Raw genomic sequence first — 27,550 nt, 5'->3', positions numbered from 1 at the left:
GGGCAAAGGGAAATTACTTTGCTGCTTAGCTGATAAAATGGATAGTAACTGATGTGTAATTTTCCAGCACAGGGTGTGAAATTGTAAAGACAGAGATGAGAGGAGGAGGAAAAGTCTCAGTTTTTGCTGACCTGCAGTAACCTTACAAGCCCCCGTATGAAGCATGGAGCCTGAGCACAAATGATTAATCTACAGTGGTAAAACTTTGTTCAGCTAGCAAGGAGTTTCTCATTTCCCATGGGAGGGCCCAGGTCTTACTAAAAAGAACATTGTGGAACCCAGGAGACAGGACATGTATTCTGCTGCAGGTTACTGAAGCCAAACTATCTGAAAATTTTAGTTTGCTAGCATGAAAATTCCATTCACTGGTCTTCAGATTTTACTGATAATGTCTGGTGTCAGCTTGGCTCAGTTAGGACCACTCAAAAGGTTGTGTATTCAAGTCCAATTCCAGGTCATGAACATAAAATCTAAGGTTATATTTCAGTGCAAAACTGAGAGAATGTGCATGCATTGTTAGAAATGCAGTCCTTTAGAGATGTTAAAACAAGGCTACATTTGCCTATTCATATGGGTATAAGGGGATTAAAGATCCACTGCAATGTTCAAAGAGCAAGGAGTTCCCCAGATATTTTGGTAAACATTCCTCACTCAATCAACTTCAAAAATAGACCAAAAGACTAATTGCTCTTTATGGAAACTTGCTGTGAGCAAATGGCTACTCAACAATTTCAAAGTAATTTACTCTATAGAGGTGCTCTGGGCTGCCCCGACATAAATGCAAGATAAATACAATTAGTTCCTCTCACTGCAGTTTCAAAATTTTCAAATCTTTTAGGAGGTGAAAACAATTTTATGATTTTAACCTACCCGTTTGCATCCCAGCAGCCCAGCTTAGAGTAAGGCATGTCCTTGGGTGAACACCCTCTCCACAGCTGTAGTTATTCCAAAGGATACAGGCAAAAGCTGGACATCAATTTGCTGAGAGGTTTTATTTTGATGTCCAACTTCTTTCTGAGCCCGATTGGACAAAATTCGATATGCTTTGAGAAACAACGAGGATTCTAATCACTGCACTGGTTCTGGCTATCATGTGTAGATATTTATACATTTAATTCCGGTGAGTACGAGCAAGCAGGAATAGAGATTATCACTGGTATCAACAGGATGAAGTGTGTTGGCAGTTCTTATGAAATTTTCCCTCTGGTGAGGTACCAGGCAAAGGCAAAACATTTCTCATAATGATGTTGTGAAAAAGAGAGAATCAAAGCATGTCAGTCAATTCATAATCTACTCCCTGGTTACAGAACAGAATTACAGCCCTGAGCAGGGTACTTTCCTATTCTGTCAAAACAGAATGAGGGAGAAAGGTGCGGAGGGAGAGAATTACCTACAAAAAAAATGAAGTGTATTTTTATGGCTTGCAAGTGAAAAATAATTACTTCAAAACAAAACCTGAATAAAACACAACCAATGGAATTCCATCTTAGAAAAAAAAAGCAGGAAATCTTATAAATTTAAACAGCAACAAAATTTTATATACGTTTCACTGGCCTACATGGAGTATTTAAAAATTGTTACAATAAAAAAAACACAAAAATCTGCCTTACTACTTACTAAATAGACTAATCTTGCTGCAGTTTTTAATCTGCAGAAAAAGAAATTTGAACTAATTTGGACTCAAATTACAGATTTACAGGGATTGGGAAATTGCACTAATTTATCACTGCACAGATAATTTTATCATATGCCAAACAAGGAATATTAATTCATCGGTTGGAAACTTACATTAAAAACTTGTAAATGGAAAAAATCCTGCAATTAACTTTTAAAAACCTGGCGGCCAAGATGGCCACCGCAATTTGCATCTGAAAAACCTTTTCACATTCCAAACCCCAACAAGAGACAGAAGTCTGAGGAGCACTGACCCAGAACAATGGCTTGCTCTAAGTGATTGAATTACTTAAGATTGCTTCATCAGCACGGCATTCAAAGCAATCCCAACACCTTGACTTTGAAAGAGAAAACCCCTCCAAGTGTAAAAATTGGCACCCTGGGGCCTAGGGAGCCAATTCTGAACTTTGAATCTCATTAGAAGGTTACAGAGAATACCCTGAGGTAGTCATGTGACCGTATGTCCATCTCTGTGAAAGCTGGGAGTTTCCTTGAACAGTGAGTCAAGCCAATAACTCATAATTTTCAGCAGCAGGAAGGCAATGTGCCTCCCTCTCTCTTTCTCTCTCCAGGTAACACGACAGGTCTGAAAACCATCTGTGACTGTGGACCCTTCAAGCCTATAGATTGCTACAGACAGAGACCAGGGGAATAGAGCCACTTACAAGTCTGTCTCCAAGAAAATCCTGAGCCAAGCGGGCCAGCCACAAAGTGCACTTTGACCAGCCAAAGACTTCAAGAATACAACTTCAGCCAGAAGACCACTGAATCATCCAACCTCACAGACTATGTATTTAATTTCCATTTATCCTGGACTCTAATCCAACCACAAAAATCTACTTTTCACGCTGTAATCTATTTGTGTGTGTGTCTGATTCTCATGTGAATGTGTGGCATTTTTTTTTAAGAACAGTTTTAGATTGTTAAACATAATAAACTCACCTCTTTCTTGTGTAAACTCAAGAAAACCTGTCCAATTGGTTCTTTCAGGATCACATTAAAAGGTAAAACAGTCACGAAGGTGGTCAGCACAACCACTGTTTAAAAAGGAATAAATCCTGTTGCGGTCAAATAAGAGGAAGGGCAAGAGGGGAGCCTGGGACCCCCTCCTCACCTGACCTTAACAATATATTTTTTAAAAATGTCCTTGGAGAATTTCACATTCTGAAATGTCTTGGTTTAAACATAAAATTGGCTTGTCTAAGCAATGTTTGCAATCACTGAGTTGTGAGCAGCATTCTCTCTATCCCTAGGTAAAATCCAGTCATCTATCTCGACAGATGAAATTTGGATATCAAAAGGAACCAAGAAGTCTAGGTTCTTTTGCCCTTTCCCCGCCACTGCCCACCCCACTCCATTCTGAAAAACTGAAACTTCCCATTACTACATCCCTCTATTTGCATGTCCAGGTCAGCAGTATGTCCCAAATGCTACAACCATCACTCTTTGTAAAATTTAGTTGTTCACTGAGAAATCCAACACTATACAGAGAATTTTTTTTTTAAAATGAATGTTCTGATCTACAAACACAATGATACAGTTTGACCACTTGGCAGTTGTCAGATTTCAGAGGATTCAATCCTTTCTATCCATGGTAGGTTCTGTTTGGCATCAGTTATTTCCATTTTGGCTGCAATCTCCTGAACTTCTTGCTCCAGGGCCTGGTTTCTTTGGTACATCTCCAGGTAGCTGGACTGCAGTTGTTTCTGATACTGAATAACTTTTTCCTTTTCATCCTGCCAGGTACTCCTCTCAATTTCAAAACTGGCAGCCTGGGCTTCAGACTGTCTTCGTTCCAGCAACAGTTCTGCTTTGAGCCTCTCAACCTGGAGGACAAGGGCTTGGGCATTGTCCTCCTGAAGGCCTCTGGCCTTCAGATCATCAGTCTCTCCGCTCAAAAAACCCTTCATTTCTTCAGGGGCTCCATCTCTCCTCAGGGAGGCTTCTTGGAGCAAGATGGCTTCCTCCTGTTGCTGCAGGGCATTTGTGCTCTTAGCCGGTTGGCTGGATTGTGCCTGCAGAGAATTTTTTAATAGCAACAGCTGTTCATCTTTGGTACAAAGCTCCACTCGGACCTCTCGGAGCAGGGTTTTGAGGCTGAACAGTTCACTCAGTTTCTCTGCCACCTCTGCCTGCGAGTCTCGCAGTTGCTGCTTCAACATGGCGATCTCACCAGCCTTTTGACAGACCTGTAATGAGACAAATATGAATTGGTTGTTCTGGCCACCTGCAACAGAAAACTACTCAACTTAGGTTAAGAGCATTAAGACCTGGGCTTATACAAAATGTATATTTTCATTGAAGGTCATCTTAATGGTCAATTTCCCTTCTTTACACCAGGCACGAGAGAGAGAGATCAGGAATTCACCCCCAAGTATGATTGGTGCAGCTGATCAACCAGAAACCCTCAAGATCGTTTCCCTTCTTTCCCAGGAGGTTCAAACATCACAATATACTTCATTGTTCTTTTATTTTACTTTTCTACCTTCAATTAGAGAAGAAATATCAGACATTTCCAGAAGTGTTCATTGGTTTTCTTCCTGCTCCAAGTTGCGTCCTTAACCCATGATATTTTAGTAAGCGTCACACTTACTTCAACCATGAGGAAAAAATGGTCACTGCGACTGGTGGATAGCAGAGGGGGGAACAAGACAAGCTAAGCAGACACTGAAATTGTACACTAACCCAGAAAAACTAAACATCTATTTTCCTGATGATTTGTGAAATTGGAATTTTATGAAATAAGAGGCAGAATTTTATGAAATAAGAGGCAGAAGCGTTAATAGAGCAAAACGCTAACAGCTCGTACTCACTGGTGTGGTGCTGAGCCTCACAGAGCAGAAAGATCCCAAATTTGATTCTAGCAATAGGGCCAAGACAAAATTAATGTCAGCACCCTTGGGCTAGATGAAGAAACAACAAAATCAGTCAGGGGGTAAACACCTGACTGCAATGCAGCGAAACCTTCTGGAAAGTGTGTACATCAAGCAAGTTTGTTGTCATGCACTACACATCTATACATAGATTTTTCTATTCAAAGTGAAGCTCTTTACACTATGGGATTTAAGTTAACTCTAGCAATATATAGAGTTATCGTTTCCCTTGTTCACTAATAGAAAAATAGATTGGATTATAAAAAGCTTTTCCCCAGTTTACACAGAATCCAAAATCTGTAAAGAGGAATATATGGCTCACTACTGTTAACTTTTTTAAAAACCCAAATGCTAACTAGCAAATGGCAAGATAATATCTGGAAATAATCCTACCTCCCATTTGCTCTCCTCTAGCTTTGGTGTTAAGTCATCTTGTTCCTGTCTGTAAGATGTACATCGGCCTTTGAGCTGCTCACATTCCTGTAGCAACTTGTCAAAATCCTCCTGCAGCCTCCTCTTTTCCTGTTGAACCTTGAAGACCTGCAGTTGCAGAGTCCGTTGGGAGCGCTGGGCTTGCTGGGTCACCTGGCGCAGCTTGGTGGCGTAGATACGCTTCAGCTCTTCCATCTCCTTCTCCCACAGCCTTTGTTTATCCTCAAACACCTGAGCAATGGCATCCTCACTTTCATCCAAGTTCCTCCTCACATGTTTCAGCTCCACTTCCTTCTCATGGAGCCTGTCCTCCAGTTCTCTCACAACATCCTCCATGGACCGTGAAAGTTCACAAGAGGGGGACATGTTGCCCTGGGGATGCAACCTGTTGAGGACTGCCATACTCTTGCAGGAAAAACGCCCACTGTCAGAGTTTGCCACCCCCTTGGATCCCCCATCAATGTAATTTGACCCAATGTGGTTGATTTGGCCCATGGAAGCACTTATCTGTCCTACGTGATGCTTCAGGCCTGTTCCACATGGAGGGAGACTAGTCATAGAGTTCCGCCCAGAGTCAGACAGGTCTTCCTCTTGACTGACAGTTCTGAAGTAATCCTGCTTTTCATCTTCATTCCTCAATGGTGAATGGTCCATCTTGCTGAAGACATTGAGGCTGGCCGTGCTGTCAGATAGGTCCTTGGTCTGTTGTGGATACAGATTCTGCATTGAACTGAAGTTCTTTGGCACCACAGGCTTAAAGGCAGAGGATCGGAACCGAGACTGAAAGAAAGACAAGGTGGGAGGGAGAAAAGTTAAGAACATTAATTCATATTGAAAGATACACTTTGTAATTGTGTATAATTGGCTAGGAAAACAAAATATTCTGCTCTTGGACTCATGCTGAGCTAGCCAGCAAGAAGGAATTATTTATTTATGACTTTTTGCAGCGTTAATGTCAAAAACTGTCGGGTGCATGGTAGAACCCCCTGCACTCTGCCTTAGCAGTTCATCTTCATGGCGACATTCTCAATTGAGGTCAATGTGGCCAATGCTTCTATCAATGTAATGCCTAATTGTGCTCATAATCTACAAGGACAGAGATTAAACCGGATTCATCTGATTTAGGACTCGTACAACAGGGGAGTGATACTTCCAGCACCTTTGTCTGGACTGGGTTGAATGCAGGTCTGAATGGTTAATGTGCTTCTTTGCTGTGCCATCAAACCCAACTTCTACACCATTACTTACCTTTCTAAAGGGGAATAAAAAAATACATTCTCAAAGAATACAATAATTACCAGTAAGTACTTTATTTGAATGTTGGACATGCAGAGAGAAAAGGAAATAATTAAATTAAGTTGAAGCACTGACTGGTTCCAATCGTACCTCCACACCACATTTTGAGGCCTGCACACTATTTTGTTTGTAGGAAAATTCCATTAAGATACTGTAATCGACAAGTACTTCAATTAAATGTCATGCAATTACAGTAACCAGCTTTATGCACAAGCATCTTCTCATCAAACCATCCATCCTGTGTAGAATGCAAGCAACTGCACTAAAGTGATACTTCCATTTCTCTCACTTGCTATCCTCATGGCCTAACTGAAAGACTAATGATGCACTTACAGCACCTTGAGGCAAACAAGACAGTGTGTTGCTGCATGTAGAGGCACCTCCCTGCACCTTAAGAAGCAGTAGAAATGGCATGGCAATGTAAATGGCCCAACTTCTTCTGGCTGTGAACACTCAGGTAGTCTGACGAAATGTTTTCATAGCAGTAGAGAGGATTACGAGGACGTTCTCCCCCCACCCCACCCCCCAAGTGACTTTTGAACTGCACGTTAGTTTCATGGACTAGTATCCAAGGGAATTAAAAGATCACCTCATGTAGAATCAATTCTGTTATTATAAACCCAACTGTTATGACCAGGTGAGAAGGGGTCTAGGGGTTCTCTCTCTGCCTAGTTTAACTGTAACAGGGTTTAATTTTAGAAACACTGTGGTTTAGCTCCCCCTTCAGTGAATCCTTGTTCACTGCTCCAATTGTAAGGCAAAGAAATCAGACAGGTTTCCTTAGATTTAAACAAGAAAAGTATGAAGATTATTAATCTTAAACTCTAATCCGGTCAACGACTATGAACATGCGACGCGACCACCCTAGCATGCATACACGATAAACACTCACGCAGATAGAGACAGAAAAATCAGAAAGAATAAAGGGGAAAAGTTTGAGGCAACATCTGTTAGTTAGTTACTCTGCTTTGCGTTCAATGTGGAGTCTTTGGTTGCTGGTAAGTCCTGCTATTCGTTGGGGCCCAGTTCACGCTTCAACTTGTTTCAATGTCAGAGACTTTTCTCTCTTGAGGTGTACGTGTCTTCCATGGGTCCGGTAGCTTGGCAGAAGGCGACAGAGAGAGACAGACAGAGGGACAGAGAGAGACAGAGGGACAAAGAGAGACAGAGAGAAGCTTCCATGTTCCAGCTTCAGTTGCGAACTGCCTTCTGAATTCAAACTGTGCTATGGCTAGTTCAAAAAAACCTGGACCAGCCAGTTACGTGATCAGCTGGTTTAACCAGTCCTGGCTTTGTAGATTGTATTATCTTAGCAGGGCCTGGAATGCGCTTTCTTACACCTTCAATGTCTAGTGATCAAAATCCATTTGGGTTAATTGGAGCAGGGAACAGTCCTTTGTCTCCACAAGCAGCGTCTCTTAGTATGCAAATGTACTTCCAGCCCACTGTCTGGTGATCTTCAAACAATTCATTTCTTCATTCCAGCAAGTTTAAAATCAATGCTCATATGACAAAATTAATATGCCTCATCCTTGGCAGGTGGGGGGGTCTGCACGACACCAACATTAAAGCATATCCCTTCTGGCTTCACTAAAATAATAGTGACAGTTTTCTGGCCAGGAGATGATAAACGGTGCTGTCTTAATAGCATGTTGTGTATGTGACCCTGTAAAAGGTCTGTCTTTCTGAAATACAGTACTACTTATGTACTGTTATTTGCATTCTTATTACATGCAATTACTTGTGTTTCCGTGTAAATGAGATCCCCCATCTCAGCTGAATCCCAATGGAGATAGAGGATTTAAAATAGTAATTTTTACATCAGAGAAAAGCAAGTGAAAGTTAAATAAACTTTCAAGTTCTTACTAAACACGACGATGTTTAGGAGTCTTAAGTTACGTTCTTTATTTCTGCAACTTGGCAGTCCTGAAAATTTGAAAATTTCACACCCCCAGGCGCTAGAACATGCAAGTGCATTGCACAGTTCTGGCACAGTTTGCAGAACACTGATGTATCGCAGTATCCCAAATTCCAAAACCAATCTCCTCGAATTTGGTCAGACAACACGTCCACCAGTATTTTTAGCCCTTCTTGACGGATTGAACCAGCTCAGAAGTAAACAGGTATTTTCCATTGCCCCCAAGTTAATGGCACTTAACCATAAAGTGTCCCAGTTAGTAGCAGTGCTGTTAATGAATCTGGGTTGGATTGACCGGGCAATCAATTTTCGGACATAAAATGTGGGAATTGAAAATATCAGTTCACGTACAATCTAGGTATTCCTCCTTTGAAGAACAAAGGTAGAACATCCAAAGCTAATGCACCAAGGATGGCAAAAAAAGTCAACAGAAAAAGGAAGCTTATGACAAATATCAGGAGCAAGATTCTGTTATTAACCAGGAAGATTATGGAAAGTACAGAAGGAAATTGAAGAAGTTAATGCAGGAGGCAAAGAGGAGTTACAAGAAAAGATTAGTAGGCAACATTAAATTGAACCCTAAAACATATCATGAAGTGTAAAAGGCGGTGGAAGCAGAGTCTTTGAATATTTTTAAGGCAGAGGTTGATAGATTCTTGATAAGCAAGGGGGTGAAAGGTTATCGGGGGTAGGCGGGAATGTGGAGTCGAGGTTACAATCAGATGTGTCATGATCTTGTTGAATAGCGGAGCAGGCTCGAGGGGCCAAGTGGCCTACTCCTGCTCCTAATTCGTATGTTTGTATGTCAGCAGTTAGCCAAGGAAAAAATTGGGCCTGTTAATAACCCAAAAGGGAAATCTTCATGTAGAGGCAGAGGACATGGCATAAGTATTAAATAAGTACTTTGTATCTGTCTTCACAGAGGAAGCAGATGATGTAAAGGTTATGCTGAAAGAGAAGGAAGTTATGGAGATGCTAACAATAGAGAGGACATTTAAAAAGACTACTGGAAGTTGCAAAGTCACCTGGTCCAGATAGATTGCTAAAAGAAGCTTAGGTAGAAATAACAGAGGCATTGGTCACAATCTTTCAATTCTCATTGAATACATGAGTAGTGCTGGAGGGCTGCTAATATCATACCACTATTACATAAAGGGGTGAGGGATAAACCAGGAAACTACAGGTGTCAGCCTGGTGAAGAAGTTATTGGAAATCATCGTCAGAGCCAAAATAAATTCTCTTTGAAAAGACATGGGTTAATCAAGACAGCCAGCATGAATTTGTTAAAGGTGAAACATGTCTGACTGATTAAATTCTTTGATGAGATAATGGAGAAGGTTGATCAAGGTAGTGTAGAAGATGTATGTATGGACTTTCAGGAGGCATTCGACAAAGCGACACACAGGTTTATTAAGAAGATAGAAGCCCATAGAATTAAGGGAAAAGTGGCAGTAAGAATACAAAATTGGCTCAGTGACAGGAAGCAACAGGTAGTGGTGGATGAATGTTTTTCAGACTGGGAGGTGGTTTGCAGTGGTGTTCCCCAAGGGTCAGTTTTGGGTCCATTACTCTTTCCAGATCCCAACGTCTGGGTGAAAAAATTTCTCTCCTCTTCCCTCGAGATCTTTTTCCAATGATTTTGAATGATTGTTATGAATGACCTAGACTCAGGTGGAGGAAGAAGCATAATAAAGTTTCCAGATACTATGAAACTTGGCAGAGTAGCAGATCGTGACGAGGATCGTTATAGGCTTCAGGGTGACAGACAGGATGGTGAGATGAGCAGAAGCATGGCAGATGGAGTTCAGTGTGGAAAAGTGTGAAGTGGTGCACTTTGGGAGGACCAATATGGAAATGTAGTATAATATATTTGCACAATTTTGAAAAGTGTAGATTAACAGAGAGACCTTGGTATTCATATACACAAATCCATAAATGGGCAAGTTGATAAGGTGGTTAAAAAAGCAGATGAGTGACTTGGGTTTATTAATTGAGGAATAGAATATAAAAGCAAAGAGACCAGCTAGATCTTTATAAATTACTAGTTAGGCCTCTGCTGAAGTACTGTGGACAATTCTAGGCTTCAGGAAAGATGTAAAGAACCTAGAAGGAGTACAAAGGAGGTTTAATCAGAATGTTACCAGGGATGAGGGACTTCAGTTATGAGGAGATGTTGGAAAAGTTAGGACTGTTTTCCTTGGAACAGAGAAGATTAAGAGATGACCGAATAGAGGTTTTCAAGATGAGCAGTTTTAATAGAGTGAATAAAATCCCTCTGTGAATGGGTCTATAACCAGGGGTCATAGATTCAAAATCATTGGAAAAAGATCTAGAGGGAAGATGAGGAGAAATGTTTTCACTCGGATGTTGGAATCTGGAATGCTCTTAAAAAAAATGGTGGAAGCCAATTCCACAGATAAATTTTAAAAGGGATGTGGACAGGCACTGGAGGGCGGGGAACTTGTAGGATTATGGACAAAAAGCTGCGATGTAGGTCTAAGCATAACTGCTCTTTCAAAAAGCTGGCACAGGAGATGACTAAATTGTGAATTGTGATGCCATTTGCAAATAACAAGTTGACCGTATTAGCATATGAAACATTTGGGAGTGGGAGTGGATTCCTCTGCAGGTCATTGTAAGGCACTGTGTTTAAAAATAGAAAAATCGAAGAAAGAAAATAGGACAAGCTATGTAGGAAAAGTAAAATGAAAAGTTGATAAAACTACAACAAGGATAGAAGAGTAAAAACTAGCGTTTTACGACACCCACTGCTCATGGTCAAAAGTCAAAGATTCAGGACTATGTTCAAAGTACCTTTTCAAATTTCCCTCCAACAGGAAGTGAATTCTTCGCCAAATCAATCTCCTTCCCATCCTTATAACAGGTTTTCCCATAAATCTCATTTTGTCCATCTTTTCGGCAGCGTTCCATGGAAGAACTCCCAGATGCAATCCTTTTCTCTGCCTTCGATCCCTTTTTAGTGCTGTTCAGGTAGTTCAACAGTTCCCTTTGGGTCAACCCCTTTTTAAACAGCCCGTCTGGCTGCCTGATGTTGTAAGCATTCCCATTTCTGTTACTCTTCAGACCGTCACCCAGAAGATCTTGTTTTTCAGCCATTAGACTACTGACACTTCCCATATTGCATTTGTTGTTGGCTGGGGAACAAGGGTAGAGTTCGTTGCGATGGCTGCTGCGATCATTTGATGCGGACAAGGTTTGGACTGCAGCCATGGACCCTCAGGACTCCAAGGAAAAGGCTCGATGGCAACACTAGAAGGAAGAAAACAAGCAATTTAGAGCTCGATTACTATGGAGGCAATGCAGACTACACTGTATGCCTGACTCCACTATCTTACAAAGTACAATGCATACCATCCATATCACAGTGAGCAAAAGGACATGCTCTTATCTGACAGAAAACAAAATGAGAGCACATTCCTGCTACACAGTAAATGGTAAAAGCAATGAACATCCTTCACGAGTTTAAATACTTCGTACAGCACTGCCATTGTCAAAACGACCCTTCTAGTGCCATTTTAAAGCAAATATCCATTGCCTCGATGTGTACATTGATGCCAAGGCCAGCATTTATTGCCCATCCTTACTTGCCTTTGAGAAAGTGGTGAGCCACCAGATTAAACCCACAAAACTCAGTTGATCCATTCCAGTCTCTAGTGTAATTTAACCTTCAGAATGTACAGAATCAGCTATGAATGGGTCATATCCCAGTACTCTACCTGTACTAGCCATGGGGGTTGCAGCATTTGAATTGAGAGGCAGCTCCATTCCTTATTTTATCAGACAAACGGTTAAGCAAAAAGTATTTTTTTTTGAACCACTTCTTCAGAGCTGCTGTCAATTGAATGGAGAGAATGAATGAATGAATGAGTGAGGTCAGCTCAGGCTCTTGCCTTCAGCCTAACGCAGTGTCCCCTGCTGGAAAAATGTACATGTATAGTCACTGGGTGAAAACAAGAAGGGGGGGCGGGGGTCTGGCTATGATGCCTGCTATAGTTGAATAGCCTGATGAAATGTGAAATGGCCACTTGGGTAAGGCACCATCTAGCTAACAGTAACCATGAAATTGTACCCCAGAAAAGTAGTCAGTGCCACCTGGCCACAAGACAAACAAGAAATAAACTGGCAGAAAAAGAGAGCTGTCTGTGCTTTTTTGGAAACTTTTTCTATGTTCATTCAAATGTTTCACTGAAAAACTGGAAGCAAGTCTAGCTCCTTTCCTGTGCAATACAACACTGCTGCTTTCTACTCCTAATAACTGTTTAGGTAACACTTGCATTGTGAGCCCAGCAATAGAAGGGGCACAAATGATAAAACCGAGATTCAACTCCACACCAGGTGCTGAAGGGGTTTAATAATACATGAAACTTTTGTAGATGAACCCCTGCTGCGTGACCAGCATTGCACTAAGATTTAAGTGACTGCAAGGCGAGATGGTCATGGACTTAACTGTAAGCTGCCATGTGCCAGCAGATACAGGTGTTAAGTGATGGTGCATTCTGCCATACTCAAAAGAAGTGAATTATAACTAAAATTTACCTCACTTCTACGGTTCTTGGAATGAAGCAGGACTTTGTTGTAAGTTTTTTGGAGCAAAGTCTGTTTTTGTTGTGATCTCACTACTGTGGAATGAGCCATTTTTGTTGTTTCCAAATGCTCTGAATTTGATTATACCAGACAGGTCAAACTCCTACACTGTTCAAACAATGGCCTTTCACAGATTCAGTGGAGGACTGGAATGTGCAGTTAGTAACACATTCCATTTCCCCCCAATCTTTCCTACGATGCATAATTTCTTTGATCAGTAAATGTCACTGGAGGGCTGACTGAGGAGGCAGGGCTACTGCAGTTTCCTTCCATTCTTAAGGGCCACACACAGTTGACGTTCTTTCCAACTAGATGTATTGTGTAATCCTTTATCACCCAAGTGCACTTTGGGGAAAACAAAGCGAATTGGCAGGTCAGACTGACACAGTCTCCACCCCAGCAATAGGAAATTAACACTTCAGGTGTATTAGAGTTCACTGGAAAATTCACAAGTAGTAATTTGCTATTTCAGTTAAAAGTGATCCAAACGTCACTAGTGCTTATAACCAAACAGCGACAATCCAGTGCTCCAAAACTACTGGTAGTGGCTGAATGATTGGTCCTCTCTGACATCCAGGACCACGTGCTGAGGGACACACTAAATCTTGGGGCAGCCCCTGCAAAGGCTCAATGGGGAAAGGCCACTGTGTAAGGTCCTCCCCCCATTGTATACCGATTTGGAAACTATGTGAAACCCCTTGGGTTGTATGCACCAGAGAATGTTCTTGGTACGTAATGCAATTGTAAATATAACCTGGAATGGCAAGGGTGGTGAAGCACCTCTTGTACTGTACTGAAAGAAACTGATCTTTATTTCACTTTATGAAATGTCCAACATAACATGTAAAAATACATTACAAAACAATTCATGAATAAAGTACATTTTTGGGGGGGGGGGGGGAATTGGCGCACCTGCAGCAAATCTGGTCATGTGGTGGCCAACTACAGCACAGTGCTCTGCAGGAACTGCAAGCAGGAAGGCCACCAGACAAAGGACTGTAAGCAGAGTAAGTGCTGTAACCTGTGTGTTGGGACAGGCCACCTCTACAAGACCTGCCCCAAACGCTGCCTCAGTTATGCACAGACGACAAGAACCAAGGAGAGGCACAAGGAGGGAATGGCGAACGTGGCTTCTGCTGTGAAGGAGACCAGCATCCCTCCCCCGCCACACAGCCCCCCAGCGTGGAAAACCTGACAAAGAGGACAAGGAGAAGAAGGAAGAGGGAGCTGCAGCAAGCTGCCAAACAACAGCCCTGTGCCCTGAGCCTCCTCCTTATCAGACAGAATCAATGGAAGAGGAGCCAGCAGAGGAGGGTGGCGAGTGGTTAAAAGGAAAACCACAAAGAAGGTGACCAAAAAAGGGAACAGGTAACCACCCAAACAAGTGGCAAGAGGAGCCTCATGTATGAAATGGACTACAGCGGCTGCTCCTCATCGAATGAGGAAGAGCTGGAAAGACGACACAACAAAAGAAGCAGCAGAACACAAAGGAGCTGGAGGAGAAGGCCCGCCAGCTGCGAAATACTAGATGTGGCGAAGGGCCCAGTGCACCCCCAACCCCAAATCGCCGAGCGCAGCGAGACACCCAGCGCACCACAGCTCCTGGAAGCCGGGAGTGTAATCAGCTCTTTATGTTGTTTTGTACAACATAAATGAGATGCGTGGAGTCCAGGTCGATGAAGATCTCTAACAGGTTTATTAATAGCCTGGTAATGCCATCACATCCTGTCAAATTTGAACTGTTATGTAATGTACATTCACAAATTTTATGAATAAAGTATATTCTTGGAAAAACAAAAAGAAATTGGTTCGAAATTAGAGGAAGATCAGGCAACCAAAATATCAACAGAGAAAAGAAGTGCTTTTCATCAGCTAGTCAGCAAGGACAATTCAGAAATCATTGTTAAAGCACACAATTCAGTTAAATCTGTCTCCATCAGGGTTGGGACGACTCTTACTCCTTTTCAGAATGCAGTCACATGCCATCAATACAGATGCAAGTCCAAGGTCTAAATATTTCACTGAAATACAGCAACCCAACTAACCTTGGGCTCTTTTCTCTTGAAAATTATAAAGGGGTTCGATAGGGTTGATGCGGAGAAGATGTTTCCACTTGGAGCAATCTGAAACTAGGGGCCATGAAGACAAGATAGTAAACAATAAATTCAATAACAAATATTCAAGAAAATCTTCTTTACCCTGAGAGTGGTTAGAATGTGAAACATGGAGTGGTTGAGGTGAACAGCAGACATGGACTTCTCTAGCTTTCCTTTCTACATGAGGGGGAAAGGAATAGAAGGATAGGAAATGGATAGGGTTAGATAAAGTAGGGTGCGAGGAGACTCATAACAATCATCAGCTTAGACTTGTTGGGCCAAATGGCCTATTATTGTGCTGTAAATTCTATGTAATCAGACACAACACAATTAAAGACTTCTTTCATAAATCTGATCCTACAAATCCTACTTGCCCCCTTGAACCTTACCCTTCACTTGAACAAATATTTCAAATGGCATTTACTCATCATTTGTCATCCAACGATTCAATCTAATTTTTAATGTTGACAGAGGATTACTGATTCAGCATCAACTGAGAGTGAATTCAACATTCACACAACTTTCTCAGCAACTGGAAACCGTCTGCTTCTATCTACCTTACCCCATCATGTCATAACTTTAAATAATTTTATCACCTCATCATCTGTATTGTTCTATAGAAAAAAATAAGTTTTACCAAGTGTTTGGTATTTGTATTTCCTGATACCAGATCACAACCTACTGAATGTACATTCCCACATTGTATTCTAACAGAGGCCATAAGGCTTCAAATAGGTTCATTGTTACCTCTTGACTTTTATGCTTTATACCTAGTGATAAAACCTAATTCTATGAGACTTTATTTTAAAGATAGCCTCTCGAACCCAAGGATCTGTCCTCTAAACTAGTACATCCAAATCTCTCTGCTCGTCAAAATACCTAGCCTACTTCTACAGTATAATTCCTGTTTTCTCTTAGCCAAAATGCATCACTTCACACACAATGACCGGTATTTTTTTCCAGGTGACTGGGGTCTTGGCCACTGGCTAAAGTGCCAGTGAAAGCCCCGCATCATCTCCTCGGGGGAAGGCCCGCCGCATTACGTGCCAATTAGGCAATTAAGTGGACAGCGGCGGGCCTTCCTGGGATTAAGGACCCCAGAGACAGAAGTCTCGGCTGTGTTAATCAGAGGCCGACACCCTTTAACTGAGCAGCGCCACAATGGAGGCAGTGGCTGCAGCCAGTACTAGACTCACCCAAGGCCCAGGAACCAGGCCACAGGTGAGTCAAGGCAGGAGGGACTTCATGGGGTGGATTTCACAGGGGAAGGGGTTGGCAGTAAGGGCAGAGGGTGACTCTTAGCAAGCCCCCCTCTTCCTGATGCCGGGTTCCTCGATAGGGCACCAAGTGCCTTTTAATGAGGGGACCCCTCCCCCGCCCAACACCGACTGGAGGCAGAAAGCAATCCACTCAGATGTCTCTGAGTGGCTGCAAGTCATTCTGAGGGAGGGGGGGAGGGCGAGCAGTCAGTTGTCGTGGTACATATCGGTACCAACAACATAGGTTAAAAAAAAAAGGGATGAGGTCCGAAAAGCTGAACATATGGAGTTAGAACGAAAATTAAAAAGCAGGACCTCAAAGGTAGTAACCTCAGGGTTACTGGAGAGATGGCGTAGGGGGGAGGGATTCAGATTCCTGGGACATTGGGACCGGTTCTGGGGAAGGTGAGACCAGTACAAGCTGGACGGGCTGCATCTGGGCAGGACTGGGACCAATTTCCTGGGGGGGTGCTGTCGGGGAGGGTTTAAACTAGAATGGCAGGAGGATGGGAATCTGAGCAGGGAGACAGAGGAGAGGGAAACAAGGATAGAAATGAAAGACAGAAAGGTAAGAAGCAAAAGTGGGAGGCAGAGAAAACAAGGACGAGAAACAAATGGGGCCACAGTGCAAAATAAAGATAAAACGACTAACAATGTTAAAAAGACAAGTCTAAAGGCATTGTGTCTTAATGCGCAGAGCATTCGCAATAAGGTAGATGAATTAACAGTGCAAATAGATAGAAACGGTGATAATATAGTAGCAATTATGGAGACGTGGCTGCAGGGTGACCAAGGATGGGAACCAAGCATCCAGGGGTATTCAATATTTAGGAAGGACAGGCAAAAAAGGGAAAGGAGGAGGGGTAGCATTGTTAGTAATGGAGGAAATCAAGGCAATAGTGAGGAAGGATATTGGCTCGGAAAATCATGATGTGGAATCTGTATGGGTGGAACTAAGAAACACCAAGGGGCAGAAAACGTTGGTGGGGGGTTGTCTATAGGCCCCCAAACAGTAGTGGGGATGTAAGGGATGGCATTAAACAGGAAATTAGAGATGCATGCAATAAGGGTACAAACTGTAATCACAGGTGACTTTAATCTACATATAGATAGGTCAAACGAAATTAGCAATAATACTGTGGAGGAGGATTTCCTGGAGTGTGTACGTGACGGTTTTTTAGACCAATACGTTGAGGAACCAACTAGAGAACAGGCTGAAATAAAAGCAAAATACTGCGGATGCTGGAAATCTGAAATAAAAACAAGAAATGCTAGAACCACTCAGCAGGTCTGGCAGCATCAGTTCCGAAGAAGGGTCACTGACCCGAAACGTTAACTCTGCTTCTCTTTTCACAGATGCTGCCAGACCTGCTGAGTGGTTCCAGCATTTTTTGTTTTTATATTAGAGAACAGGCTATCCTGGACTGGGTATTGTGCAACGAGAAAGGATTAACAATCTTGCTGTGCGGGGTCCCTTGGGGAGGAGCGACCATAACATGATAGAATTCTTCATTAAGATGGAGAGGGAAGTAGTTGAATCCGAAAATAGGGTCCTGAATCTAAATAAAGGAAACTATGAAGGTATGAGGTGCGAGTTGGCTGTGGTAGATTGGAGATCTTTACTAAAAGAGTTGACAGTGGATAGGCAATGGATAATACTTAAAGAACGTGTGCATGAATTACAACAATTATTCATTCCTGTCTGGTGCAAAAATAAAACTGGAAAGGTGGCTCAACCATGGCTTACAAAAGAAATTAGGGATAGTATTAGATCCAAAGAGGAGGCATATAAAATTGCCAGAAAAAGCAGCAAGTTTGAGGATTGGGAGCAGTTTAAAATTCAGCAAAGGAGGACAAAGAGGGTGATTAATAGGGGGGAAATAGAGTATGAGAGTAAACTTACAGGGAACATAAAAACTGACTGTAAAAGCTTTTATAAATATATGAAGAGAAAAAGATTAGTGAAGACAAATGTAGGTTCCTTACAGTCAGAAACGGGCGAAATTATATTGGGGAACAAAGAAATGGCAGAACAATTAAACACATTATTTTGGTTCTGTCTTAACAAAGGAGGACACAAATAACCTCCCAGAAATGTTAGGGAACCAAAGGTCTAATGAGAGGGAGGAACTGAAGGAAATCAGTAAGAGTAAAAAAAAAGTGCTAGGGAAATTAATGGGGTTAAAGGCTGACAAATCTCCAGGGCCTGATAATCTATATCCCAGAGTACTAAAGGAAATCGCCTTGGAAATAGTGGATGCATTGGTGGTCATCTTCCAAAATTCTATAGACTCTGAAGCACTTCCTACAGATTGGAGGGTGGCAAATGTTACCCCACTATTTAAAAAAGGAGGGAGAAAAAACAGGGAACTACAGACCAGTTAGCCTTACATCAGTAGTGGGGAAAATGCTAGAGTCTATTATAAAGGATGTGATAACAGTACACTTAGAAAGCATAAACGGGATTGGGCAAAGTCAGCATGGGTTTACAAAAGTAAAGTCATGCTTAACAAATCTACTGGAGTTTTTTGAGGATGTAACTAGTATAGGTAAGGGAGAACCAGTAACACAAACAAGAAATGCTAGAAATATTCAGCAGGTCTGGCAGCATCTGTGGAGAGAGAAGCAAAGTTAACGTTTCAGGTCAGTGACCCTTCATCAGGTTCCCACATAAGAGGTTAGTGTGCAAAATTAAAGCACATGGGTTTGGGGGTAATATACTGGTATGGATTGAGAATTGGTTGGCAGACAGGAAACAGGGTGGCAAGCAGTGACAAGTGGGATACCGCAGGGATCACTGCTGGGCCCCAGCTATTCACAATATATATTAATGACTTGGGTGAGGGAACTAAATGCAACATTTCCAAGTTTGCAGATGACACAAAGCTGGGGGCGAAAGTGAGCTGTGAGGAGGATGCAAAGAGGCTCCAATGTGATTTGGACAAGTTGGGTGAGTGGGCAAATGCATGGCAGATGCAGTACTACGTGGATAAATGTGAGGTTATCCACTTTGGTTGTAAAAACAGAAAGGCAGGTTATCTGAATGGTGATAGATTGGGAAAGGGGGAGGTGCAACGAGACCTGGGTTTCCTTGTACACCAGTCGCTGAAAGCAAGCATTCAGGTGCAGCAAGCAGTTAGGAAGGCGAATGGTATGTTGGCCTTCATTGCAAGAGGATTTGAGTACAGGAGCAAGGATGTCTCACTGCAGTTATACAGGGCCTTGGCGAGACCACATCTGGAGTATTGTGTGCAGTTTTGGTCTCCCTACCTGAGGAAGGATGTTCTTGCCTTGGAGGGAGTGCAAAGAAGATTTACTAGGCGGATTCCTGGGATGGCAGGATTGACGTACGAGGAGAGATTGGGTCGACTAGGCCTATATGCACTAGAGTTTAGAAGAATGAGAGGGGATCTCATGGAAACCTATAAAATTCTAACAGGACTAGACAGGCTAGATGCAGGGAGGATGTTCCTGATGGCGGGGGAGTCCAGAACCAGGGGTCACAGTCTCAGGATACGGGGAATGCCATTTAGAACCGAGATGAGGAGAAATTTCTTCACTCAGAGGGTGGTGAACCTGTGGAATTCTCTACCGCAGAAGGCAGTGGAGGCCAAGTCATTGAATATATTCAAGAAGGAGATAGATATATTTCGTAATGCCAAAGGGAACAAGGGATATGGGGAGAAAGTGGGAAGAGGGTACTGAATTAGACGATCAGCCATTATCTTTTTTGAATGGTGGAGCAGGCCCAAATGGCCTACTCCTGCTCCTATTTTCTATGTTTCTTTGTTTGTTTGGCGTGCTCCTGTGCGGCGACAGGCCTGCACTCCGCTGGACTAATACTTGCAGTGGTGGGATGAGGCGCTATTGGCAGTGGGGCAGGAAGGCCTTCCCACCCTGGATTTAACTGAGGTGGAGATGGGAAGGTAACGGGGCTCCCCCCTCAGCACCACCATCCCTCCCAATTATATGCTCACCCCGCCTCCAAAGTCGCCGCAGTCTGGAGGGGGCGGAGTGGGGGGGGGGGGGGTGGGGGTGGCCGGGGAGGATGAAGTGCTAAGTGGACTAGTTGATCTATGCTTATAATACAAGCTTTAAAGCAGAACAAACTAACTAAACCTAAAAATGTTGGCACTGGAACGGAGAGTGATGTCATAAAATTCCCTTCAATGATACTGAATTCCATTTTCCACTTTTTAGCCCATTGCTCATGTTATTAATATTCCTCTTCAGCTTCCTATGTTCTTCTAAATAAATGAAATGTACTATTTTGGTATCATCTACATATTTCACCATCACTCCCTATGCAAGTTGTCGACACTTCCCACAGTAAGTGTCAACACCTGGTGCTTCAAACTAAAACATCTGCCAGTAATGACATCACTCTCCCTTCTCATGCTAAAATTTTTAGGTTTAGTTAGTTAGTTCTGCTTTGAAGCTGATATTCTAAGTGTAGATCAGCTAGTCCACTTAGCACTTCCTTCCCCGTCTCCAGCCCATCTCACTAAATTTATGTTGTTAGAAAATCTTTACTTTCACTTGGTTCCCACTTTACTCTGATGTGATCTTGTCTCTCAAAGCCAAGTAAAATTATTTGCTCCTTATTCCTTAAATCTGTGCTTGTCTGACAGCAAAAAATCCCCGAGTAAATATTATTCTCATCACAAAAGTAATTAACAATCACATGCCAATTATAAACTAAAATTTCTGTTGCCAATCAGCACAAAGCTCAGGTGAATGAGAAGTTACTGTAATAATACAGTCCAAAACCCATTACTTAGTTAACAATTTGCTTCAGAACAAATTAGTCAAATTGTGACACTCAATCTCATGATCCAGAAATAGAGATTCTCTTAATGCTAGGCACAACATTAGCGCAGTTAGTACTTGACTTTAAAAGTGCTTTGCGGGACATAAAACCTGGCAGAAAATTTTGGCGCACCACTCTCCAACCTGAAATCAGTCAATAACAGAGACCAGGAACTAAACCCGTGATTGAAATGGCCCAATAATACACCATGCAACACACTGATCCACCAAGCCATCACAGAAGAACGAACTGATCTTTTGTAGCACATCTGTGAATTGGATGATGGAATCCAACAAAGTCTTACAAACATTTGTGATGAAAACACATTCATCTCTGCACAACACTTACACATGGGAGTCCTTCAGGGTATTATTTTAACCTATTCCACTTCTCGATGACCAGCCAGCCATGGTGGAAAAGAATTTATTCTCTTTACTGATCACATTACCCTATCTAACTTTTGAAGGAGGGTTATTGAATCATTGTAGATAGGTATAGATAGAATTGGACACCGTATTGACAACACATTACTCAGCACTGAGGATCCAAGTCATTAATTCTGTTCAAAATGACAAACGGTGGCATTTCCCAACCACCTCTCTTCTACCAGCTTCCCCTTACACAATATTTAGCTTCGGATCTTCATAGACACATCCAAACCAGGGACAAACAAATTCAAAGGATCATGGAAACACTATTTGGAGGATGCAAATTGTCAAGAAACCATAACCATACTGGTCACCGTCAGCAATCTAAATGTCTCTCCAGGCACAGAATATCATCGTCTGTTTTGACAATATAGTCCTAACCAGTAGAATGGACAAGGATGGGCTACTACATCAGAATGCTCTCTACAACACAAGATATGATGGTGCTATAATTTCTCCACCATTTTTGCTTATCAAAACAGGCCAAAGTTTTACACCAAAGCACAAGAACTGCATCAGTTCAAAAGTGCCATCACAGCTTCTCAATCATTTTCCTTGCTCTGGAACATTCGCCTAGACAGAAATGCCGAAATGTTTAGCCCTTGCATCTGGAAATCCAAATACACAACCACATGCTGAGGTGGGTTTGTTAAGATGACAGAAAATATTTTGACCTTTTGACTTGCCCATTAGAAAAAATTATAACTGGGATATCCAATGTGCTCAGAGGAGCCACCAAGGTGTGAATGACAGAAATATATTAGTGCTTGTTATTACATCTGTGCCTGGTTCCACCAAACCATTAATACACAAAAATCTGAAGCCTAGGAGAATACTCCCACCACAATAGTGTCATTTCTTTCCATTTCACACGCTAGCAATCCTACGGCCTCGAAACAAAATTGCCAACTGTTGCACTGTAAATTGTTTTGTACCGTGGGCGTACACCAATAAGGAACTACATTAAAAATGGCCAAGCTCATTTCATTTAGGATCAGTACACCAAGCAAAATAAAAAGATACTTTAAATTTAGCCTTGGCTAAATTCAAAGCCAGAGCAGAGGCAAATGGGCAGACAACTAACCAATTCCCACATAAGCAACTTCCCTTTGTAAAGGGCACTCAATTAATTAATTAATAATTAAGGCTCACATCTTGCTGTAAATATTTGTTGAAATCAGGAGTGCTATGCCGTTGAAGGGCTGACCAAGAATTAGTGATTCTGACAGAGCAAGTGAGCAGAATTAACATACACACAGTTAAAATGACAAGTCACTGAAGCAGTCTTGGGTTAATGATGCATCTCTGCTGATACAAGGTTAGCCTCCCTCACTGGCAACACTCAGTAACTCATGCAATCCAGTTCCGCCAATTAAATTATCGTTCAATGTTTATTACATTAAAAATTAAACTTGATGAATTTTTTTTAAAGGGCATTTATAAGCACACTGGCTATTTGAGACATGGCAGTTTGAAAGAGAAAGAAATCTTGATAGATCTACCCTGATTATCAAAACTTGCAAAGGCCTTAGGGACCAAGATGGCCCAAGGATAATGCAAAGGGACAGCATGTGCAGTTTTTGTCCCACTGGGCATATTCATGTTTTCAGGACAGTTTCTTGGAGAAATGTGTTGTGGAGCCAACTAGAGATAAAGCTATCTTAGATCTAGTATTGCATAATGAAGCAGGTTTAATTAGCAATGTCAGAGTAAAAGATCCACTGGGAAACAGTATTCATAAAACCATTGAATTCCATGTTAAGTTTGAAAGTGACATGCTCCAATCACAAACAAGAATCTTAAACGTAGACATGAGGGGAGAACTGGCTAAGGTAAATTAGGTAAATAGACTAAAAGGTATGGTGGTAAATGAACAGTGGGAAACCTTTAAAGAAACAATTCAAAATGTTCAACAAAAATATATTCCCTTGAAAAACAAAAATTCAGCAAGACCCACCTGTGGCTCACTCAGGAAGTTAAGGATAGTATTAGATTAAAAGAAAAGGCTTACAATGTGGCAAAAAAAGAGTAGCAAGTATGAGGATTGGGAGGATTTGAAAACCAGCAAAGGACCACCAAAAAGTTGATTAAAAAAAAGGAAAAAACAGAATGAGAGTAAACTAGTCAGTAATATAAAAACAGATTGTAGGACCTTTTATAGGTATATCAAAAGGAAGAGAGTAGCTAAAGTAAACGTTGGTCCCTCAGAGCATAGACAGGAAAAATTATCATGGGGAATAAAGAAATGGCAGAGGCATTGTACAAATATTTTGTGTCTGTCTTCAGAGTAGAAGACACAAGTTCCAGACTTGAAATAGGCAGTAACCTAGGCGTTAAAAAGAGTGAGAAAATTAAAGAAATTCATATCAGCAAAGTATTGGAGAAACTTAAGGGACTAAAATCTGACATCTCCAGGACCTGATGGCCTACATCCTTGGGTTCTAAAATAGATAGCTGTAGAGATAGTGGATGTGCTAGCTATGAGTTTCCAAAATTCCTTAGATTCAGCAACAGTTCCATCAGATTGGAAGTTGGCAAATGTTACACAGCTTTTCAAGAAGAGGAGGGAGACAGAAACAGGGAACTACAGGCTGGCTAGCTTAACATCAGTTGTTGGGAAAATGCTGGAATCTATTATTAAGGAAGTCTTAACAATGCACTTAGAAAAGCACAGTACGTTTAGAACAAGTCAACATGGTTTTAATAAAAGGAAATCCTGTTTGACAAATGTATTTATTTTGAGGATGTAACTAGTAGGGTAGATAAAGGGGAACCAGTAGATGTAGTATACTTGAATTTCCAAAAGGCATTCAATAAGGTGCCACACAGAAGGCTTTTTGGCAAGATAAGAGCTCATGGAGTTGGGGGTAATATATTAGCATGGATAGATGATTGGTTAAAAGACAGGAAGCAACAAATGGGCAGAAACAGGACATTTTCAAGTTGGCAGGCAGTGAATAGTGGAGTGCCGCAAGGATCAGTGCTGGGCCCTCAGCTATTTACAATCTATATTAATGACTTAGATGAAGAGACAGAGAGTAAGGTATCTAAGTTTGCTGATGATACAAAGGTCAGTGGAAAGGTAAACTCTGGGGAGGACACAGAGAGGCTGCAAAGAGATATAGACAGGTTAGGTGAGTGGGCAACAAGATGGCAGACAATATCCCTTTGAGGCCTACACCGTCTTAAGGGCTCCTCTTCACTCCCTGTTATATTCTGAGCCATGTCTTGGTCTTTTGGCAGAAGAGACAACAGCAAAGCAAAAACAGAGGGACAAAAAAGAAAGCCGAATACACAAAAATATACGCTCCAAGTTGTACCAGGCAGAACCAAAAGGCAGGAAGGCATGAAGTACATTCAAAGGAACAGGAAGACTATACACCTATGATAGACAATTTAACTACTTTGCTCCTCATTTATTCAACCTCAAACAAACAAATTAAAAACAAAATCCAGAGATGGGGAATCCTATGGTATATGTATTGAGGCCAGTTTGGATCATAAATCAGCAAAGCATTTGCCAGATCACGACAATAACTGTCAGAAAAACATAAATTACTCAAAATCTCTCTTTTGCAAATAATGTTGAGAAATATTCTGCATATTTTCTCACAAAGTGAATGGGGCCTACCTTACCACAATGGTTCCTGACCACGGATAAAGTCAAAATCAGATGGAAAATATGTTCTGGAACTCAAGCCAATCAAGGCAGGATTACTCCTATAATTTTTCCAAGTATGCCAAATTAGACCATGGAACTCTTCTGAAAATTAAAACATTTTACTCTTTTTCTTTTGAACATTTTGTTCTAACTGTACTGGAAGAATGGACTGGTGTAGATGAATGATCCATTTGTGTCAGATCGAGATTTCCAATAGTCAGGATGAAGTCATTATTTTCTGCTTACAGTGTGCTCTGAACAGCCATCTGGATCCTCATTAAACTGTCCATAAATTTATAGGTATCAACAGGAGTCCCTATCTTGTTCACAGGAAACAGCATATACAGACACTTTGATGGAAACAGATTTTAGTTAAGACTGTAGATTTCCTCAGGGCAATTCTTCCTCGCTTTGGGTGGCACAGTGGTTAGCACCGCAGCCACACAGCTCCAGGGACCCGGGTTCGATTCTGGGTACTGCCTGTGCGGAGTTTGCAAGTTCTCCCTGTGTCTGTGTGGGTTTTTGCCGGGTGCTCCGGTTTCCTCCCACAGTCAAAGACTTGCAGGTGATAGGTAAATTGGCCATTGTAAATTGCCCCTAGTGTAGGTAGGTGATAGGGAATATGGGATTACTGTAGGGTTAGTATAAATGGGTGGTTGTTGGTCGGCACAGACTCGGTGGGCCGAAGGGCCTGTTTCAGTGCTGTATCTCTAAAATAAATAAAATAAATTTTAAAAAAGGAGCCATTTGGCCAGTATAAAGCCGCAACTGAAGGTAGTAGCTTGCCATGAGGGGAGAAGCTTGGGCACAAACCTGTAAGATATGCCCAATTTCTGTATCAAATGTTAGTCACCCAACATTAACTCAAACTGCACAGAATTCCTGAGCTCCTGAGCCCAGTTAAAGAAAAAGAGAAAAGGCAGAGTGAATGCAATCAATCTCCAATCATATTTCACCAGGAGACAGTAGCACTTTTCAGTCAGCTCACTTTAAATTGTTGACCCAGCCAGGCATTGGCCACAGTACAAACATTTGTAAATTGGCAGTTTTATCTGTGGCTGATAAATTAATTTTGAACCAAGCCGAAAACGTTCCTACAGTAGTGAAAAAGATAAATGTACAAGAGCAAAGTCAGTCAGCCCATCAAGCTGGTTTTATTAAATATAAAGAAATCAAAATGGCAGCAATATGTTCCCTTCCTCGTCATGATGAAGGGAACTGCATTTCCAGCATTTCATGTTTTCAGGGCACAGTCTGATAGATTACTTGCTTCTCCTGACTGTATGGCTGTTGAAATTCACCGGTTGACGAGACTACACTTTGTGACCTTGCAGGTTAGGAACGTTCGCAATTTAATGTAATCAACCAGCCTGGGAAGGTGACGAGGAGGAGGAGAAATTCTGCTCCCAAAAAAGGAACCAAAATAAAACAAAGAGACTGCCAATCTGGTTTATGTACTGATACAAATGGAGGAGTTGTACAGCTGATTTAAAGTAAAGAAGTGAAAGACTATTATTATGTACCAAGACACTTTACAGAGATAAAAGGAGAGGGGAAAAAAGTGAATCAAGAAGCAAAGCAGGAGAGATTAGTAACGATGATCAAAAGTTTGAAGGAGGATTTTGAGCGGGAAGTTAGAAGTGCAGAGATGGAACAGTTTAGGAGAGGAAATCCAGAGCACAGGTCCTCGCTGGTTAACAGTGCAAAAGCTAATGGTGGCGTAAAGGGAGGAAACGGATAAACCAGACACCAGAGACAGGAATGGAGACCTCAGGCAATTTGGTGAGGGCGGGCGGGTGGGATGTAGGGCTGCAGGTGGTTAAAGAGTGACCGAGGGGTAAGGTCATTGAGGGGGGAGGAATTTAGACACACGGATGAGAGTAATAAATGATTCACTGGGGGACTGGCAACCAATGTTGGTCAGCAAAGACAGGCTGTTAGGCAAGCAGTACGTAGTGCAGGACAGAATATAGCCAGCAAGAGTTTTAAATGAGCTTAAATTTACAGGAGGAGAATAACAGACTAGTAAAGTCTGGAAGTGACAAAGGCATGTATGAGGCTTATAGCAGCTGGTAGGCTGAGGTGGTAGCAAACGTTTGTGTTGAAGAGAGGATAGGAATCAGAAACTCGGCTTGAAGTTGAATAGGATACCGAGGCAGCAAACAGTTAAAGGCCAGTAAACAGCACAGTGGGCAAGTACACTGCTTGGCAGGGTACTAAGTCACACAGACTAGGAAAGACTAAGCTAATGGTGGGGTAAAGGGAGGAAACGGATAAACCAGACACCAGAGACAGGAATGGAGAATTTGGGCCAGGTTAATTAATGCTGGGAAAGTGGGAAATGAAGAGGATACACTGTGAACCCAAGTCAAGGTTGTGTGAAACCTTGGGCATTTTTCAGATCATATCTTCCAGATTGCAGTCAGGTTTTCACCTCAGCATGAAGCTAAAAGGACAATAGTGGGAAGACCACATGCAGTAGATAACCCTTTGTTTCC

The 27,550-nt window shown here is 41.9% G+C and overlaps 1 protein-coding gene across 2 annotated transcripts in view; it reads right to left on the bottom strand.

Annotated features, from left to right (window-relative positions):
• Positions 1 to 3,027: 3,027 nt before the first annotated feature.
• n4bp3 (NEDD4 binding protein 3) overlaps positions 3,028 to 27,550 on the bottom strand; it is a 145,095-nt gene continuing 120,572 nt past the window's right edge. For both annotated transcript variants that reach the window (XM_068042926.1, XM_068042927.1), the window contains exons 2-4: positions 11,008 to 11,463; positions 4,941 to 5,759; positions 3,028 to 3,863 (exon numbers count right to left, since the gene is read on the bottom strand). In XM_068042926.1, coding sequence (XP_067899027.1) covers positions 3,234 to 3,863; positions 4,941 to 5,759; positions 11,008 to 11,424 — 1,866 coding nt within the window. In that variant the 5' untranslated portion in view covers positions 11,425 to 11,463 and the 3' untranslated portion in view covers positions 3,028 to 3,233. The remainder of the gene's footprint in view (positions 3,864 to 4,940; positions 5,760 to 11,007; positions 11,464 to 27,550) is intronic.

This window comes from Heterodontus francisci, chromosome 12 (genome assembly GCF_036365525.1).
Source record: "Heterodontus francisci isolate sHetFra1 chromosome 12, sHetFra1.hap1, whole genome shotgun sequence".
Taxonomy (NCBI): domain Eukaryota; kingdom Metazoa; phylum Chordata; class Chondrichthyes; order Heterodontiformes; family Heterodontidae; genus Heterodontus; species Heterodontus francisci.
This window is presented reverse-complemented; position numbering and strand designations above follow the sequence as displayed.